Genomic DNA, 15,370 nt, shown 5'->3' with positions numbered 1-15,370 from the left:
TTTTTTCTATTTTTCCTTTTATTTCTTTCTTTTTTCCTCCTTTATTGGCCAAATCCTAGAAAATATTTTTCACTTTATTTTCAAGTTTCAACACTATTGTCATTTTCCTATAAAATGGATTATTAGAAAACATAATCTTTGACAAGTAATGATATCGGTCTTAATTTGCCTTGGCATGAATCTCTTTTAATGATTTAATTTTCTTTAACGATTCTCGAAATTATCAGCAATTGAAAAAGAATTAATTGAGGTATTGGGCAGTTCAATTCCAAGCCTTGTCAATTTGATTCTCGGTTTCAAAAAGGAATCGAAACACATGAGGTCAATTCAAGATTCTGGCTTTGAACCGGCCCATTATGAAGTTTTAACATTTAAAACACAAGAACCATTGAAACACCATGCCCTGACACAACATACCTTCACATAAGGAATTGACTAATGCAATATTTAATTCGATGATCAAATGTTCTAAACGTCACGTATCATGTCCCGAACTCATAATATATATTTTTTTTAAGTTGGGAATTTTTCATTCATTCGTTGCTCTCTAAATATGTAAGTACCTTCCACCATGAGAACGGGCAATCACCAAAATCTTTGACGAGTAATAATATTGGTCTTAATTTGCTTCGGCATGAATCTCTTTTAATGATTTGATTTTCTTTAAAATTTGTGCTGGCATAGTTTTCTTAACGATTCTTGAAATTGTCAGCAATTGAAAAAAAAAAAGAATAAATCAGGGTATATGTATGGTTCATATATAATTTTTTCCCGTAATTCTAAAAATTCTAAAAAGGGAAAAAAAGAAGAAGACGAGTTGAAGGCTGCCGAGCGTGGAAGGCACACGCTTCGAGTGGGCCAGACAAAGGCCGGACCTCGACATCATCCTCGTTCCTCGGTCACTCCATCCATCCAGCTCGTGAACGCCACACGCCTTCCTCCTCCTTCCTGTCCCCCTTTTTTTTCTTTTTCTTTTTTGATTTTCGGAATTATCCAGAATCCGTGGCCAAAGCTGAAATTTTTAGCGCCGATTTTGTCGAATCACGAGGTTTTCTCTGGGTTTGCCGATTAAAAATTCGTTCTTGATTTCGCAGATCGATTTTCTCAACGACCCATTTTCCGAAAAAGAAGTATTATTTTGAAAAAAAATTGATTTTTATTTTTATTTTTTTGAGGGATGTGATGGGGGGTGCTGATCTGGGGTGGAATGCAAGAGGGGGAGGAGGAAGGAGACAAAAGGGGTGGAGGAAGGGCACGTGGAGAGAGGAGAGCACACGCTTCTAAGCTTCGCATCGGCAGGTGTTCGCCACGCTCCTTCCTGTGTCCGTGTTCCTCTCTCTCTTCTCTCGCTCTTTCTTTCTCTCTCATACCTACTCCTTCAATCATATATGCCTTCTCTCTCTCTCTCTTCTCTCTCTCCAACCCTAGAATTTCTTGAAATTTTCTGCCTTTCTTAGGGAATTGTCCCGATTCATCGTTTGGGTGTTGTCCTGGGAATCTGCCCTTTTTCCAGGTAGATCAATTCACGCTGTTTATCTCCATTAGCAGTTAGTTTGGTTTGATTTTGGATCTCTGCTTTGCCTGTTGAGATTTCTTTTCTTTTCTTGCTCCGGTTTCTGTGATTCTTGATTTTCTTGTCTTCCTAGGCTTGATCTTGGTGCTTTGTTTGTCTGGGGATTTAATTTGATGGTTTCCCGATTCGGTTCTGGTCGAAAGATCTCTTTTTGTTTTCTGGGCTATGAATGAATATTTGGGTTCTGTGCCATAGGACCTGGGTAGTTCTGTGTTTGGTTGCAGAAGAAGAAGGTCAAATTTTGTAGATTAGTTGTGGAATTGGCTAGTGCCTGCATATTGTTGGGCAAATGAAATAGAAGTTTGATCGGCCTCGTTTGGTTTCTTCAGTGATTTGCGTTAGCACCACGGCAACCATGGTTTCGGAGGCGACCACGTCATCCGGCGACAATTCCAACGGGGCAGCGGAGGCATCGCTATCGGCAGGAAGGTTAGTTCCCATTTGGCCGTTTTGGTTGATCATGGTTGCTGTGACTGCTGTGCATCTCTGAGTTCATGGAGTCCATACTGCGTGTAATTGGTGTGTGGAATGCAAGTAATCACGCCGATGAACCTTGAGTTGAGCAGATGGCATGCACTTTCGTTCAACATAATGAACATTGACTGAGAACAAGTGTCAGTTTGCCTAATGGTTCCTAAAGTTGAGCTTATTAGCTTCAAACTACGATGGAAGCCTGCATAGTTAATGAGATTGACAAGGTCATTTTGCTTGTGTCAGACATAAGGACCGTAAGCTGAATGGTTCAAAATATCATTAGATCCACATAGTGCATAAGTTTAATGGAGCTTTAGGCTTCTGTTAACTGAATTAGTGCATCATTGTAATCAACTGGTGGTAAGTGTTAGTTGAGATGTGGTGTGTATAGGCTTAATTTACTAGTTGCTTGTATCATTACAGATATGCCAACCAATTTATATGGGAAAAAATGTTCGAGAAGTTTGGTTATGCCTGAATTTAGCAATTAACAATTATAACTTGATCTTGAATTTTTTATGGTAAAGTGTAGAAACGGTACAAGTCTTGGCTTTCTATATCTGGAGTTGGCTTTAATGTTTCTTTTGTAGACATTAAGTCTAACTGACACGTGCGCTTTTACTTGAAATGGTAATCCTAGATGGAAGATCAGCATTATCTTTTAAACATGAATCTTTTAAGTGCTTGTTTTACTGATTGTTCCTTAGGGCTTCAGACTGTTTTGCTGTGTACATCTAGTAAAAATGGACAGGGTTATCCAGTTTTCAATCTGATAAAATTCTCAGACCATTCATTTTCTTGGCATGGCATGGACATGCGCTGTTTCGAATCATTTTCATTCTATGCTTTGTGGCCTTATAAATGTTTGTTTTGCCTTTGCAGGTCGTCTCCTTGCAAAAAGACTCAGGGTAAAGTACCGAAAAGAATTCACAAAGCCGAGCGGGAGAAACAAAAGCGTGAGCATTTGAATGAGCTTTTCCAAGATTTGGCAAATGCACTTGGTAATTATCATCTTGTTTAATGGACCATATCATCTGCTAAATGTTGTAGCAAGATGCTATCTCCTTTTCAGTTTATCTGCTCAGATATTATTATTCTAATTAGTAACTCAAATCACTCCGTTTGGATTTGACCTCATTGTGGTAAGTATCTTGTGCAGAACTGAATCAGCAGAACAATGGCAAGGCCTCAATACTGTGTGAAGCTGCTCGCCTATTGAAAGAAATATTTGGCCAGATTGAGGATCTTAAAAAGGAGAATGTTGCTCTTGTGTCTGAGTCTCGCTATGTAAGTACTAACTTCTATTGAATCTCTGTTGATGCTGATGTTTGGGCATGTCCACTGTTCCTGAAATGTAGGCTCCTAAATTTTGGTGTGTCAACCATTCTCGGTCTCGTGTCCTTGCCCATCACTCTGAAACTTATTTCCTCTATAAATAGAACATTCATACCTGTTAGTTTTTGTATGTCAATTTTTCTTTTAACACAAATGTGAACGTAGGACTCTGCTTTGGAAAGTTCCTGTCATTTGACTATTTCACTCTTCTATGTGATCATCAAACTAAAAATTTCTTGATGTTTCATTTGGCATCGGTTTGTTTTAAAGTTCTAGGGGCGATAACTTTGTGAAATGCTGGTTCAGGTGACTGTCGAGAAAAATGAGCTGAAAGAGGAGAATTCTGCATTAGAAGCCCAAGTAGAGAAATTGCAGAGCGAGCTGAGAGCCCGGGTAGCTGAGTCGAAGCCTGATCTGAATGCACCACCTCCTGAATGTACCCAACCTGCTGGAGACGCTGCTGGGTTGGCTACCGTGGAGCAGCCATTGCAGCAAACGCACGCAGTGTTCATTGTCCCCCTTCAACCCGATATCTCGTCGTATCCCGTGCACGCCCCACACGTGAGCAAGCCACACCCGAGATACCCCACTTCTGCAGATTCGTGGCCATCACAGCTCCTCGGCGACCAAGCCCCTTGGAGGAATGAACTCCCGCTTTGTGGCGGCGATAACGGTCGCAGCAATGAGGAAACCGGCCCCGACAATGGCCTGTAAAAAACCCAGTTCTTAGATTCTTGAGGAACCTGTACCATCGTATTCTTGAATTTGCTCCTTCTGCTTTATCCCCTCTAGCATCTTGGACCGGCAGTCTGTACATGGATGATGGATAAAGGGCAAATCAGTTTTCTGGGTTTGTGGGGTTCTCTGCTCTGCTTCACTTCGAAAACCTTACAAGACAGTAGTTTCAACTCAGCGCAGTTAGCATAGGCAAGTCGATAATAGAAAATGACATAAATAGTCCTTAGATTGTAACTGAATATCCAATTTGATCCAATTTGATTCCTGAACTTTTATATTTTAGCCTCAATTTGATTCTTGAATTTATAATTTATTCAATGTAATTCTCGAATAATTCTCGAATTTTATCTTCGTGCATAATATAGTTCTTTGAATTATATGAGAATATTCAATATGATCTGTATTTTTAAATTAATAAAAGATTATATTGAATATTTCATACTTTTCAGAACTATATCGAACAAATATAAAAATTCAGATTATATAGAAGAAATTAAAAGTTTATGAATAGACTAAAATTCAAATATTATAACAATCAAATTAAAATTTCAAGAACTAAATTATATATATTATGAAGGTTCAAGAATTATTTATATCTTTATTCCGTTTGATAACGATAGATGGTAGAGCAAAGTATAGCATCTTCAAACTAGAGGTGGAACCTTTATTAAGAATCCATCCATCGCCATAAATCATTAAATCCGTAAAGCTCCGATCTGCAGACAGAACGCACGGAAGAAGACAGGAGACCATCGTGTGATGAAATCAAGAACACACGCGAAGTGGCAATTTCGTGGTTTCGACGGGGACCAGGGGCTTTTTCCTGGGATCTCATCTGCCGCAACCGAACGGTCCGAACCCACCGCCGTCGAAAGATCCGGTGGTTGAGGGCGCACCGTAGTCCGGCAACCGAATCCACTGTCCGAAGCCATCGGAGTCAGAGTCAAACTGATTGTCCCGCGTGGCGCGTCGCGATTGGCCGAACGGCTGAGCTCACCGAAACCGTGATGCGCTTTACCGAATGAATTCCTGCGATCTGCTTTCGGGGGCTCCCATGTTTTTGTCTTCCAATGCTTTTGCGTCTCTGCCTTTTTTAAAGCTTGGATTCCGTCCTCTCTCTCTCTCTCGATCTCTCGAACTAATTTCTACCTGAAACCCTATAATAATACTACACTTTTTCTCTCTTCTGCAACACGCAAGGGCTGTAATTTGACGGAGGAGGACGCTGAGGAAGACGCGCATTTGAGAGGGAATAATGGGATCGGGAGCTGGAAGCTTTCTCAAGGTGGTGCTGAAGAACTTCGATGTGCTTGCTGGGTACGCCTTCTTTCCCCTTCATTCGCTTTCCCCACCATTTCTTTCTTGATCTTTTCCTGGAGAATCCAAAATTCTTGCAAAACAAGAAAAAAAAAACCATTGGGTTGATGCGTTTTGATCGTGTGAGCTAGCTAAAGATGGTAATTTCGTGTACGGAGCGGAAGGGCTTTACTTGGAATCTCTTGAAGTTGATAATTGGTGTATAGAGCTAAAGGGGCATACGTGGAATCTGTTGAAGTTGTGGTTTTTATGCGTTTTAGTTAATGGGTGAACTAATTCGGGATCCATTGTGTTTTGTTTCAGGCCGGTTATCAGTCTTGTGTATCCTCTGTAAGTCGGTTTCTGATCACATTAACTGAAATTTTTAGTTTCCTTTCGCTTTTACTTTGATATTGTGGTTTAAATCCTAGTTGATTTTGTATCTGATCAAAATCATTTTGCTTACAGGTATGCTTCCGTCAGGGCAATTGAGACTAAATCTCCTATAGATGATCAGCAGTGGCTTACCTATTGGGTTCTGTATTCCCTTCTCACTCTCTTTGAGCTCACCTTTAACAAACTCCTTGAATGGTAAATTGCATTCCTTTTGCTGTCCATGAAGTAGTTATTGCAGTTTGCAATGTGTTGCTATTGCATCAAAGTCACGTAAATTGCTGTTTACAAAGAATGTCAAGATGGTTTTTTGAGGATTGTGTTGCAAGAGCTGTATTCAGTGCACATCATTGTAGACTCTCATAATCAGGGTAGGTTGACCTTTTCTTATAGCCTGCAATATACTTCCAAGGCCTGTTAGCCATTCTACTTTTTGGAATGAGTTGTATGCGCAAATAGGTGGGAATGGGATGTCATAAATACCAACGGCAATGCAGATGTGACCTGATTCGTAGCAATCCCCTGGTAGTTGAAGCTTTTGTCAATCTTCTAGGTCATAGTGTCATCAAATGCTTTAGATATAGGACTATTCTACCTCCTGGATGTGCTCGGCCGGTTGCTGCATTCTTAAGATGGGTATCATCAGCGTCCTACTTGATTAGCAGAGTGACTTTGGTAAAAAAGATAAAGATTGAGAATGATATTGTGTGGTTAGTGTTCTTGCATTAAAATGTCTGCTAAGGTTATAGAATAAAAAAGCAATCGCCAACAGTAAGCATTGTTCTCATTATGTTGTCAGGGACTGGTAATCTCCAATCAAGGCTGTGTTTATTTATGTCGTGTTAAATAATAGAAAGTGATCTGTTTCATTCCCTCAGCCTTTCCTGATTGTATTATGGACTTGCAGTTCCATGGAGGATTTCCTAGTAAACAGAAGACACATGTTACATGTCTAGGACATGTTTTTGCATAGGCTTTGTGGTCTTCACATCTTTACAGATTCTTGAATCTTTGGCAGGGTCCCCATATGGCCATATGCAAAGTTGATTTTGACCTGCTGGTTGGTCATACCATATTTCAGCGGTGCTGCATATGTATATGAACATTTTGTGAGGCCCGTCTTTGTCAACCCTCAGACTATTAACATCTGGTATGTCCCAAGGAAGGAGGATGTCTTTAAAAAGCCAGATGACATTTTGACAGCTGCAGAGAAGTATATTGAAGAGCATGGAACTGAACAGTTCGAAAATATCATCCATAGGGTACGACTTAGCTAGATTCTGAAGAGTAAACAGTTCTTGATGCAATCTCTCCTATGTCTCTGGTTGACTACCACCAGAGCACCAAATTATTTGAGAAATTTGTGTTTCATAATCTGATTTTGATGTCTCGGTATAGCTGTGAAGCCACTTAATTTCTTCTCTCTTTCCGTGCAGGCTCATAAGTCTGAAACTAGGGGGGCTTTTGTGGATTTGAAGAGGACTATCATTATTATAATGTTCTACTTCAAATTCTAGAGTTGGTCATGCCTACTAACAGAGATGTACAATGTCAGGGTGTGTTGTGTTGCAGTACCACATTTCACTTCTTTCTGCTTTCCGATGATAATGTACATGCACCCTTTTGTTATTTGCAGTAGTTCTACCGTTGCAGTTGCTGTCACTGTTCTTTTGCTTCTGTGTATTTAGGGCTTGTAATGGTGTAAATTCTTCAGATGAACTATGAAGTACTTGGGGTTGGAAGTTTGTGTTGCTTTATTTTCACCTCGTCCATCTCTTGCCTCATGTGTCCCAGCATCTCACTTCTCTTATCAAATTAATGTGGATGGGATGGGGCTGAAACTTTTGGGGAAGCGAGACAGATCTCAACTTCTTGTAAGCTTTCTTTGAACCTGGAGCTGTGATAGGCATCGTAGGAGTGTTGGGAATCCCTTTTCTTCTTTTAGCCAAAATCTGTGCATTCCTAACCTATTAGTTACACTTTGTGAATATTTGCAAGCCAGCTTCTTTCTGCACAAATCTTTGTGGCTTTATCCAAACTATATTTGTAATGCCGATAAACCAAACCAGGGGGAGTTGTTTGCAGAAAATGTAGGCAAACAGTCTCCACAAACTCCTGAACTCGAAATTTTGTGTAAATGAGAAAAATAGAATGTGCAAAGATCGATTTACTTCGTTGTGAATCACCGCAATTCATGTTATGGCGTGACCAGTACGGATAAGCTGTTAACTGGGATCTTCATCAACAATTTGCAGTTTTATTCTCACGGCACATGCAATGTCTGAAAGTACATTGTGGAGATTGAACTGCATGTTCCGACATGGTGAAAGATATCCTAGTTCTGTAATGAAAAGACATCACACGGTTCAGTCATGATTGGATTTCCGCATGTATTCCCGAGCTTCTTCAAGAACCGATTCCTTTGCATCGGCAGCGTACAGTATCTTCTTCACGGCCATTGACATCTGTATCGAAATTCATATATTCATCAGAGAAAAGAATGACGAGATGTGTCTTCATAAAAGTACAATGACCAAAGGATGAAATGGAGAAGAAGATTTCATCAGTATAAATGAACGAGTTCTTGAATCTATTACAGGGATATCCTCCAATTCGGGAGTCTGACAAAGTATCTCTATATCTCGCAATTTTGCAAAGTAAAAATCCCGTTCTTTTTCCAAGAAATCCACAGATAGCTTGAGATCTGCAACCTGTAAAATGTAAAAAATATAGTCAATATGATCATCTGAAGAATCAATATAAGAATAACGATCCGCCCAGATGAGTGGACAAAAACAAGGATATATCCCCAAAATCCTTTAAAAGGTAAGAAAATGTGGAACGGCCTCCCGACATGAGCATGCCATGTATACAAGTGTGCATGCCAGCGAGCGCGCACAGAGATTGTACACAATGCACTAGCATGTATCAGCATCATAAGTTTCTGATGTAAGGAAACAACTAAATGTGGCAATCTACTAATCTCATACCAAATTTCTTGCTTTGATGCAAACATTTTAATAGCAAAACATGAAGGCAAGAAAACAACTTCTCAATCCTATTTCGATTACCTCTTTTGACAAAGCTTGAATTTCCCGAGAAGAATCAGCAGCACCCACCGTTTCACTCATCCTCCCTTGACGAGGCCCTACAAAATTACAGCCAACTCACTATATAATTGTCAATTAGGGGGAGAGAGAGAGAAACTTGGAACAGCTCCTGAATTTCTGCCAAGCTAACCAGAAGCTTTGGTGACACCAACTGTATCCATCGAGCTTATGTTACAAGCATTGTTTGCTTGCAGTGATTTTGAATTCTTCTGCGAACTCCTAGGAACTCTTTCCCTGCCACCCTTAGAGCGTCTTTCCACAGGATTGTAGTTTCTGCGGAGTTGAGACAAAAAGGGATTCTTATCAAGAAATACCACCCAAAAGTTTAAACAATGAAAACATTATTTGGAAGGAAGCGTGAATGCAACCATAGCTAAACAGGGAGTTGCATACTCATTCATTATGCCACCATTGACAGCATCACAGTAGCGCTTCAACCATTGTAGAAACTCCAAATTGTCCAGGGGTCGGCCTTTGACAAGCCTGTTGACTTCAATATGCTGCCAAGAAAGCCATAGATTAGAACAACAGATCTGAATTGGTGGTTTCTCTTTTACATATGCTCCTCAAGCACAACAAGACAGCTATATTACGGACATTGCCTTTCTCAATTTCTGCAAACATGTAGCTACAAGTCGAAAGTGCTTATTTTACATACCAATCCAGTTCAGGCTTCAAACAAAGTGCTCAAACAGAAACAATGCCACTTGGACAATTGGAAGACTAGTTAGTTCACCAATTACACGAATTGCAACGCAACTGACTTATACAGAATGAATTTCAAATTGACACAGTTGCTATGAACATCTCACAGTTTTTTGCTAAACCTGGCGGGGAAAAAAACCATTTAGCTGGTCTTCTAGCTTTGAAGTTGTCTGACAGGAAATGAGCCAAAAAATCAAGCGCTACAAAAATTTCCATCACAAGCTGTACTCACACACACACTCATACTATGAAAGGCAAATCTTTCACCACAAAATTCCTTAGAGCTTAATGTTCAATGCAGCCATTCACACAGCAGGTCAAGAGGTGGTCATGGATCAGAAGCACCCAAACGAACTAACATCTGAGTTACCTTTCTCAAACGGATCAAAATTATGTTCTCGCTGCATTGTAAAAGCATACTAAAACTTTGACATTAAAAGAATCTGCGATCCAATGCAATATCACGTATTACCTTGTCAATCTTCAACTTGTTAAATGCTTCCTGCAGAACCTTGTAATTTTGAATCATATCATATTCTGTCTTTGCATCAAAATTCACCTGCAAAACAGTATAATCAAGTCAGAATGGAAAGGGCTATTCTGTGAAACAGAATAAACCTAACAAGGAAACAGAATTGTGCTATTACCTTGTGCATGGGAACTACTCCTGGATAGGTCATGTCCATCAATTGGCATTGGACTGCGCCAGATGCAGCCTGTCAAGATATGTTGCATTAAAAGCATTTCGACCAGCTAAGTTTGAAAAAAAATTAACAGAATGCACCGATTCATAAAAGTGAACAATCGCTGATATTCTTCAGATGAAGAAACAATGACTGATGTTCTGTCATAAAAGAAATTCAAACTAGTAATTAGAATTTCTTACAACATACATAACCAACGTCAATTCTTAAGGAGGTCATCAATAGTATGAATTGTTTCAGTTATTCTAAGAATCACCACAGAAAGTGCAATATGGTATAGTTTGATGCACTCGATATAAATATTAACACACTTTGGGCATCAGATTGGATTGACATGACTTCTCTGAAACTGCAATCAGAAGTAAGCATATAAGTAAGATCATTTTTTCGACCTAAAAAAAAGAAGTAAGATTATGCCTAAGACTCTAAGACTTGCCCATAGAAATCAATGGGTGACAGAATAATTAGATGCTGTCACCGTAATTATCGAACCACATTTCTACCTCAACCAACATTGACACTTCTCAATAAAAATCACCACCTGATTTGCAGTTCTAAACATTCCCATATCTCATTATTAATGAACCATTGCAGTATCCAATTTGATTGGCCAAGAAAGCCCATTAATACAGAAAATCTTCGAATTTAGCATGACACCACCAACTTTGTAAACTTGTCATACAGACATATGGTGATCTCCGTTTGAATCGCAGAATTTTCTTGAATTTTCTTCGAACCATTTCCCATACCATTCTCAATTTCTCCGATTAAATGACTGTAGCCATCATTTCATGCATACAGTGCATAAATATAGACTCGTGCTGGTAACTTACTTGGAATTTTTCTTAACTAGACGAAACTAACCAGGCTGAAAAGTGAAAATTTTGAACTATCGACTATGTTTCATCTTACACCTTGCCAACGCAGAGAAAATTTAAAACAACGGGTTTGATCTAACACTCCAACAGAAGCCTTATCTAATCCATTCTTTTCGGAGCTACAGAACGGAGGGTTCCCATACTGACCCACATATCCATAGTTTAACGAAGGATAAAACCTCACCATCAATTTGTGAAAATGGGCGGAAAAAAATAACTCAAATTCAAACAACCCACATGCCGTATCAACACCCAGATGGAGAGAAATCAAAGTTATACCTCTTCAATGCGAGAGAGACTGAGCTGCAGCCTACCGTTGATCCAAGTCAGAATCTCGTTCCTCCCCACGAAGTAAGCGCTGTCCATCATCCCGATAGTAGTCGCCATCCCGTTTGGCCTCCCACAGGAACCAAACCCAAAGAGAAAAACTCCTCTTCCTGCCTATTCCCGAACCAAGCTGCTGCCACCACAAATATTTCAAAGATTTTCCGACCCACGAGGGCCTCAGAGACCCGTATAAACTCGCAGACTACGTAACGGACGAGAACCCGATGATGGGTCCTCGAGTTCTTGATTCCGGGTGTCAAAAACAACGGCGAAAACGAAGAAAATGAAGAGAGAGATGCGAAACCGAAAAGGGTAGAGAGAGAGAGAGAGCAAGACACCGTCGCCCCGGAAGACAAGAAGGATTCTTTTCGTTTTCCTCCGAACGTACAGAAAATCTGAAACCGGATTTGGGTTGGCTCGGATCGAAACGAGGGCGATGACGAAGAAAATTAAATGCGAAACGAGCGTGGGAAGCTTTCCGCGTTCGAAAAAACAGAGGGAAATTCAAGATATGGGTTCATATCAAGCTCGGATTTTTATTCCAAAACGGGGATTATCCCGTTTAGGCCCGATATAGGAATCGAGATGGAGACATCGACGGCGACAGGAGGCGAGCGTGCGTCACTGTTTGTCGCGTCAGATGATTGGGACGGCTCGTGAATCCGCTCTTCGGCCTAACTTCCAACATGATTGATCGATGAATCGTACGTGATCGTAACTTCTTCAGCCCACATGCGATGGTCACACATCAAAATCGAATCAGGATCGGATAGATGAATTTGGTAAGAGGATTGGGTCGGGGGCTGTAACTCTCGTGGTCTCACTTTAATGATGAGATTTCTTTTCATTAGCTTTTGAAACTTGACACAAAAGGGATAATAACTTAAATGGTGCATAAATTTTGATTCAATGTATAATATGATATGATTCTTAGGTTTTTAATATATACTCAATTTAGTCTCTTAACCTTGTGAAGATCTTCGATATTATTTTTCAATAATTCAAATTTAGGAATAACATTGAATACTTTCATATAATTCGATAATTAAATCAATATGTATCAAAATTTCATAAATCATACTAAATATAAATTAAAATTTCAAGAACTATATTAAAGTTCATAAATCATATTGTACAAATTAAAAGTTTAGGACTATTTATGTCATTTTCCCCTTCCACAAAAGCCGGACCTGACTCGAAGAGCGGATGAATTAAACGTGGGCCTGAGAGGCCCAAGATCAAGAATGGGCCCTCGGATGACAGTACGGCCCAATAAGCTCGGGAGAGGGTTGCCTGTGGGCCTCGGGATTGGGCCCTCGGGACCTTTTCGACGTGTTGTTATTGATGGAAGATCCAGAACTAGGGTTTTTGAGGGTTTTCCTTACCCCCTTATAATGCGTACTTGGAAACCCAAAGAGCCATAAAGATTGCATCTTTCTCGGGGAGAAGGCTTGATTTTCCGCCGCCACGATCCCGGAGGGCAGCCGCAGTGCTTAGCTTCGCCGGAGAGGAGCCATGGTGCACGTCTCCTTCTATCGCAACTGTAACGTCTCCCTCTCTGTCTCTGTCTCTGTGGTTTTGGGCAGTAGCTTGTGTAACCTCTGGTGGGTGTCCGCATGTTCTTGAATGCATGCCTCTTCGTTCTTGGGATGTTGGAGATGTGTGATCCGATGCGGTTCTGAAGGCGTTGGTGTTTCGGGTCCTATGATGAGTTGTGTATATCGCGCGATCTGTTTGGTTTGGGATAGATCGACAAGGAGATCTTTTGTCTTGTCTTTTGTCTTTCGGGGGTTGGGGTGGTTTGAAGCGTTTTCATTTCGCATTTTCGTTCACCCCTCTAGATGAAAAATGTAGCGAGCAAAAAAGGGTTTTCGGCTGACCAAGTGATGAGGTTGAATTGAAGACTATTGCACATGCTCTGTTTTGTGGGTCTCCGATCTTCTCACGGTTGGATCCAGTTGGTCTTTACGTTTAGCGGTATCTGCTCATTGGAGCAACTGCAAAGATTCTGATAAAAGGAATTGCTTGAATTAGTTCACATTTGCAACACCAAATTGAGTCCTGAGTTCGGTATCCATAGCTTCAGATGATGGATTGGAGCTAGCACGTGCTTAGAATGCTACTTAGTTGAAAGTGGAAAACGGTTCTACTCAATTGTAAAGAACTTTATTTCCATGGACTAGGATGGAAATGATGGGAACTTGTACTTTACATATCTCCTTTATGTTCCTGCTGCAGTAGACTAGTAAGATATGTCGTCAGTCACCTAGATATGCAGCATCTCTGTGGTTGACAATGAGTGAGTGATTTCTAGGAAACTCTTTACATCTTCATTTGTTTTGACTTCAGATGGGAAGACATTTAAGAAGCCCCGTCGCCCTTATGAGAAGGAGCGATTGGATGCTGAGCTGAAGCTGGTGGGAGAATATGGCCTTAGATGCAAGAGAGAACTCTGGAGAGTTCAGTATGTTCTGAGCCGTATCCGCAACAACGCAAGGATGCTTTTGACTCTTGATGAGAAGAACCCCCGTCGAATCTTTGAGGGTGAGGCTCTTCTTCGGAGGATGAATCGCTATGGTTTGCTGGACGAAAGTCAGAACAAGCTTGATTACGTCTTAGCCTTGACTGTTGAAAACTTCCTGGAGCGTCGCCTGCAGACACTTGTCTTCAAGTCTGGAATGGCAAAATCAATCCACCATGCCAGGGTGCTCATCAGGCAGAGACATATCAGGTTAGATTTTTAAAGTTAAAATTGGCTCGTGGTGTATCACAGATGTAGATGCATGTGCAGGGCCTGTTTTGTACACTGATGCTTTGTGTATGGAGGAATAGCAGCTTTGGATGTTTATTTCTTAGAGGTCTCATATGATACAGTAATTTTGTGTTGGGTTTTTTGTAGTTAACAGTTGGAGCATCTAGTTCATTTGAGTTGAATATTAGATGAGCCATATAAGTATCTTCTTGGAAAGATTAGATTATGCAATGGGCAGTGGAGAAGTTTCTGTAATGGAAATTGGAAAATGGATTAGTCTTAGTGGTTTAAAGGCTGTGAGTCTGGGTTATGGTGAGTCTCTTTCATTCTGGTGTCATTCATAATTCTTAGTAATATCATGCAACATGAGGTGTGAAATTTTGATAAGTTTCTATAGTCAGGAGGAGGGTGAGACTGTGAGAGTAGCAGTTTGAACATTCAGTTTCCCATGTGTTGATCAATCAAAGTAACAGATTCCTTGCATTTCTCTAAGTCCTGTGAAATCTGAATCAAAAGCTAGCTGCTTGTGTGTTCACCTCATGCTACCAAATAACATTGCTGTCTTAGATCATGGTCGATGTACTGATTTGATCTTGCTTCTAACTTGGCAGGGTTGGGAGGCAAGTCGTGAACATCCCATCTTTCATGGTGAGGGTTGATTCGCAAAAGCACATCGACTTCTCACTTACGAGCCCATTCGGAGGAGGGCGACCTGGAAGAGTGAAGCGAAAGAATACCAAGGCTGCTGCTAAGAAGGCTTCTGGTGGCGATGGAGATGAAGAGGACGAGGATTAGATCATTGGACGGGTTCTTGTTATCCAATGCTAGCTGTCATTACATGGGCCAATTTTTATTCTTTTTCGGTGTTGACGTTGCAGTATAATTTAATTTTGGAACTTTTCGCAGTTCTACTCGGGTACGGACTCGCTTGCATTATGACAGCATTTCATCCTTTTGGAACATGGTCAGGGTATTTGTATAATTTGGTTTCGAGGTGACTATTCTCGGCCACTGGTCATAACTTCAAGTTTTGCCAATTGCCGTAGTTGAATTGATAACTCAGGTGTTCGTAAAAGCTCCCAAAC

At 40.5% G+C, this 15,370-nt stretch overlaps 4 protein-coding genes across 4 annotated transcripts; 3 read left to right on the top strand and 1 right to left on the bottom strand.

Moving 5' to 3' along the window:
- The first annotated feature begins 1,352 nt into the window (after window positions 1–1,352).
- Window positions 1,353–4,402, top strand: LOC104419544 (transcription factor bHLH47). Its single transcript, XM_010031240.3, has 5 exons — window positions 1,353–1,513; window positions 1,903–2,002; window positions 2,930–3,048; window positions 3,207–3,334; window positions 3,689–4,402. The coding sequence occupies exons 2-5, from the start codon at window positions 1,929–1,931 to the stop codon at window positions 4,094–4,096; spliced, it is 729 nt and encodes a 242-aa protein (XP_010029542.2). The 5' UTR covers window positions 1,353–1,513; window positions 1,903–1,928; the 3' UTR covers window positions 4,097–4,402.
- A 784-nt stretch (window positions 4,403–5,186) lies between these two features.
- LOC104419507 (HVA22-like protein a) lies at window positions 5,187–7,572 on the top strand. The gene is made up of 5 exons (XM_010031187.3): window positions 5,187–5,437; window positions 5,741–5,767; window positions 5,885–6,007; window positions 6,828–7,071; window positions 7,246–7,572. The coding sequence occupies exons 1-5, from the start codon at window positions 5,376–5,378 to the stop codon at window positions 7,324–7,326; spliced, it is 537 nt and encodes a 178-aa protein (XP_010029489.2). The 5' UTR covers window positions 5,187–5,375; the 3' UTR covers window positions 7,327–7,572.
- Window positions 7,573–7,954: 382 nt separating this feature from the next.
- Window positions 7,955–12,076, bottom strand: LOC104419518 (microtubule-associated protein RP/EB family member 1A). The gene is made up of 9 exons (XM_010031227.3): window positions 11,872–12,076; window positions 11,486–11,663; window positions 10,272–10,340; window positions 10,097–10,183; window positions 9,313–9,419; window positions 9,050–9,192; window positions 8,881–8,957; window positions 8,407–8,520; window positions 7,955–8,274 (listed from the first exon to the last, which is right to left on the bottom strand). The coding sequence occupies exons 2-9, from the start codon at window positions 11,591–11,593 to the stop codon at window positions 8,176–8,178; spliced, it is 804 nt and encodes a 267-aa protein (XP_010029529.2). The 5' UTR covers window positions 11,594–11,663; window positions 11,872–12,076; the 3' UTR covers window positions 7,955–8,175.
- Window positions 12,077–12,919: 843 nt separating this feature from the next.
- Window positions 12,920–15,330, top strand: LOC104419498 (40S ribosomal protein S9-2). The gene is made up of 3 exons (XM_010031175.3): window positions 12,920–13,076; window positions 13,883–14,264; window positions 14,897–15,330. The coding sequence occupies exons 1-3, from the start codon at window positions 13,049–13,051 to the stop codon at window positions 15,078–15,080; spliced, it is 594 nt and encodes a 197-aa protein (XP_010029477.2). The 5' UTR covers window positions 12,920–13,048; the 3' UTR covers window positions 15,081–15,330.
- The last annotated feature ends 40 nt before the right edge of the window (window positions 15,331–15,370 follow it).

The sequence above is a fragment of the Eucalyptus grandis genome, chromosome 2 (assembly GCF_016545825.1).
Source record: "Eucalyptus grandis isolate ANBG69807.140 chromosome 2, ASM1654582v1, whole genome shotgun sequence".
Classification (NCBI taxonomy): domain Eukaryota; kingdom Viridiplantae; phylum Streptophyta; class Magnoliopsida; order Myrtales; family Myrtaceae; genus Eucalyptus; species Eucalyptus grandis.
Note: the sequence above shows the minus strand (reverse complement) of the source record. Positions and strands in the feature narration are given on the sequence as shown.

Bases quoted from the DNA above. Each gene is read 5' to 3' on its own strand.
- LOC104419544 (XM_010031240.3), top strand. From the start codon at position 1,929: ATGGTTTCGGAGGCGACCACGTCATCCGGCGACAATTCCAACGGGGCA. The intron at 2,003-2,929 runs GTTAGTTCCCAT...TTGCCTTTGCAG, and splicing joins GCATCGCTATCGGCAGGAAG to GTCGTCTCCTTGCAAAAAGA. The intron at 3,335-3,688 runs GTAAGTACTAAC...ATGCTGGTTCAG, and splicing joins TTGTGTCTGAGTCTCGCTAT to GTGACTGTCGAGAAAAATGA.
- LOC104419507 (XM_010031187.3), top strand. From the start codon at position 5,376: ATGGGATCGGGAGCTGGAAGCTTTCTCAAGGTGGTGCTGAAGAACTTC. The intron at 5,768-5,884 runs GTAAGTCGGTTT...TTTTGCTTACAG, and splicing joins ATCAGTCTTGTGTATCCTCT to GTATGCTTCCGTCAGGGCAA. The intron at 7,072-7,245 runs GTACGACTTAGC...CTTTCCGTGCAG, and splicing joins TCGAAAATATCATCCATAGG to GCTCATAAGTCTGAAACTAG.
- LOC104419518 (XM_010031227.3), bottom strand. From the start codon at position 11,593: ATGGCGACTACTATCGGGATGATGGACAGCGCTTACTTCGTGGGGAGG. The intron at 10,341-11,485 runs GTATAACTTTGA...ATATCTTGACAG, and splicing joins GTCTCTCTCGCATTGAAGAG to GCTGCATCTGGCGCAGTCCA. The intron at 9,193-9,312 runs GTATGCAACTCC...TCAACTCCGCAG, and splicing joins AATGGTGGCATAATGAATGA to AAACTACAATCCTGTGGAAA.
- LOC104419498 (XM_010031175.3), top strand. From the start codon at position 13,049: ATGGTGCACGTCTCCTTCTATCGCAACT. The intron at 13,077-13,882 runs GTAACGTCTCCC...TTTTGACTTCAG, and splicing joins CGTCTCCTTCTATCGCAACT to ATGGGAAGACATTTAAGAAG. The intron at 14,265-14,896 runs GTTAGATTTTTA...CTAACTTGGCAG, and splicing joins ATCAGGCAGAGACATATCAG to GGTTGGGAGGCAAGTCGTGA.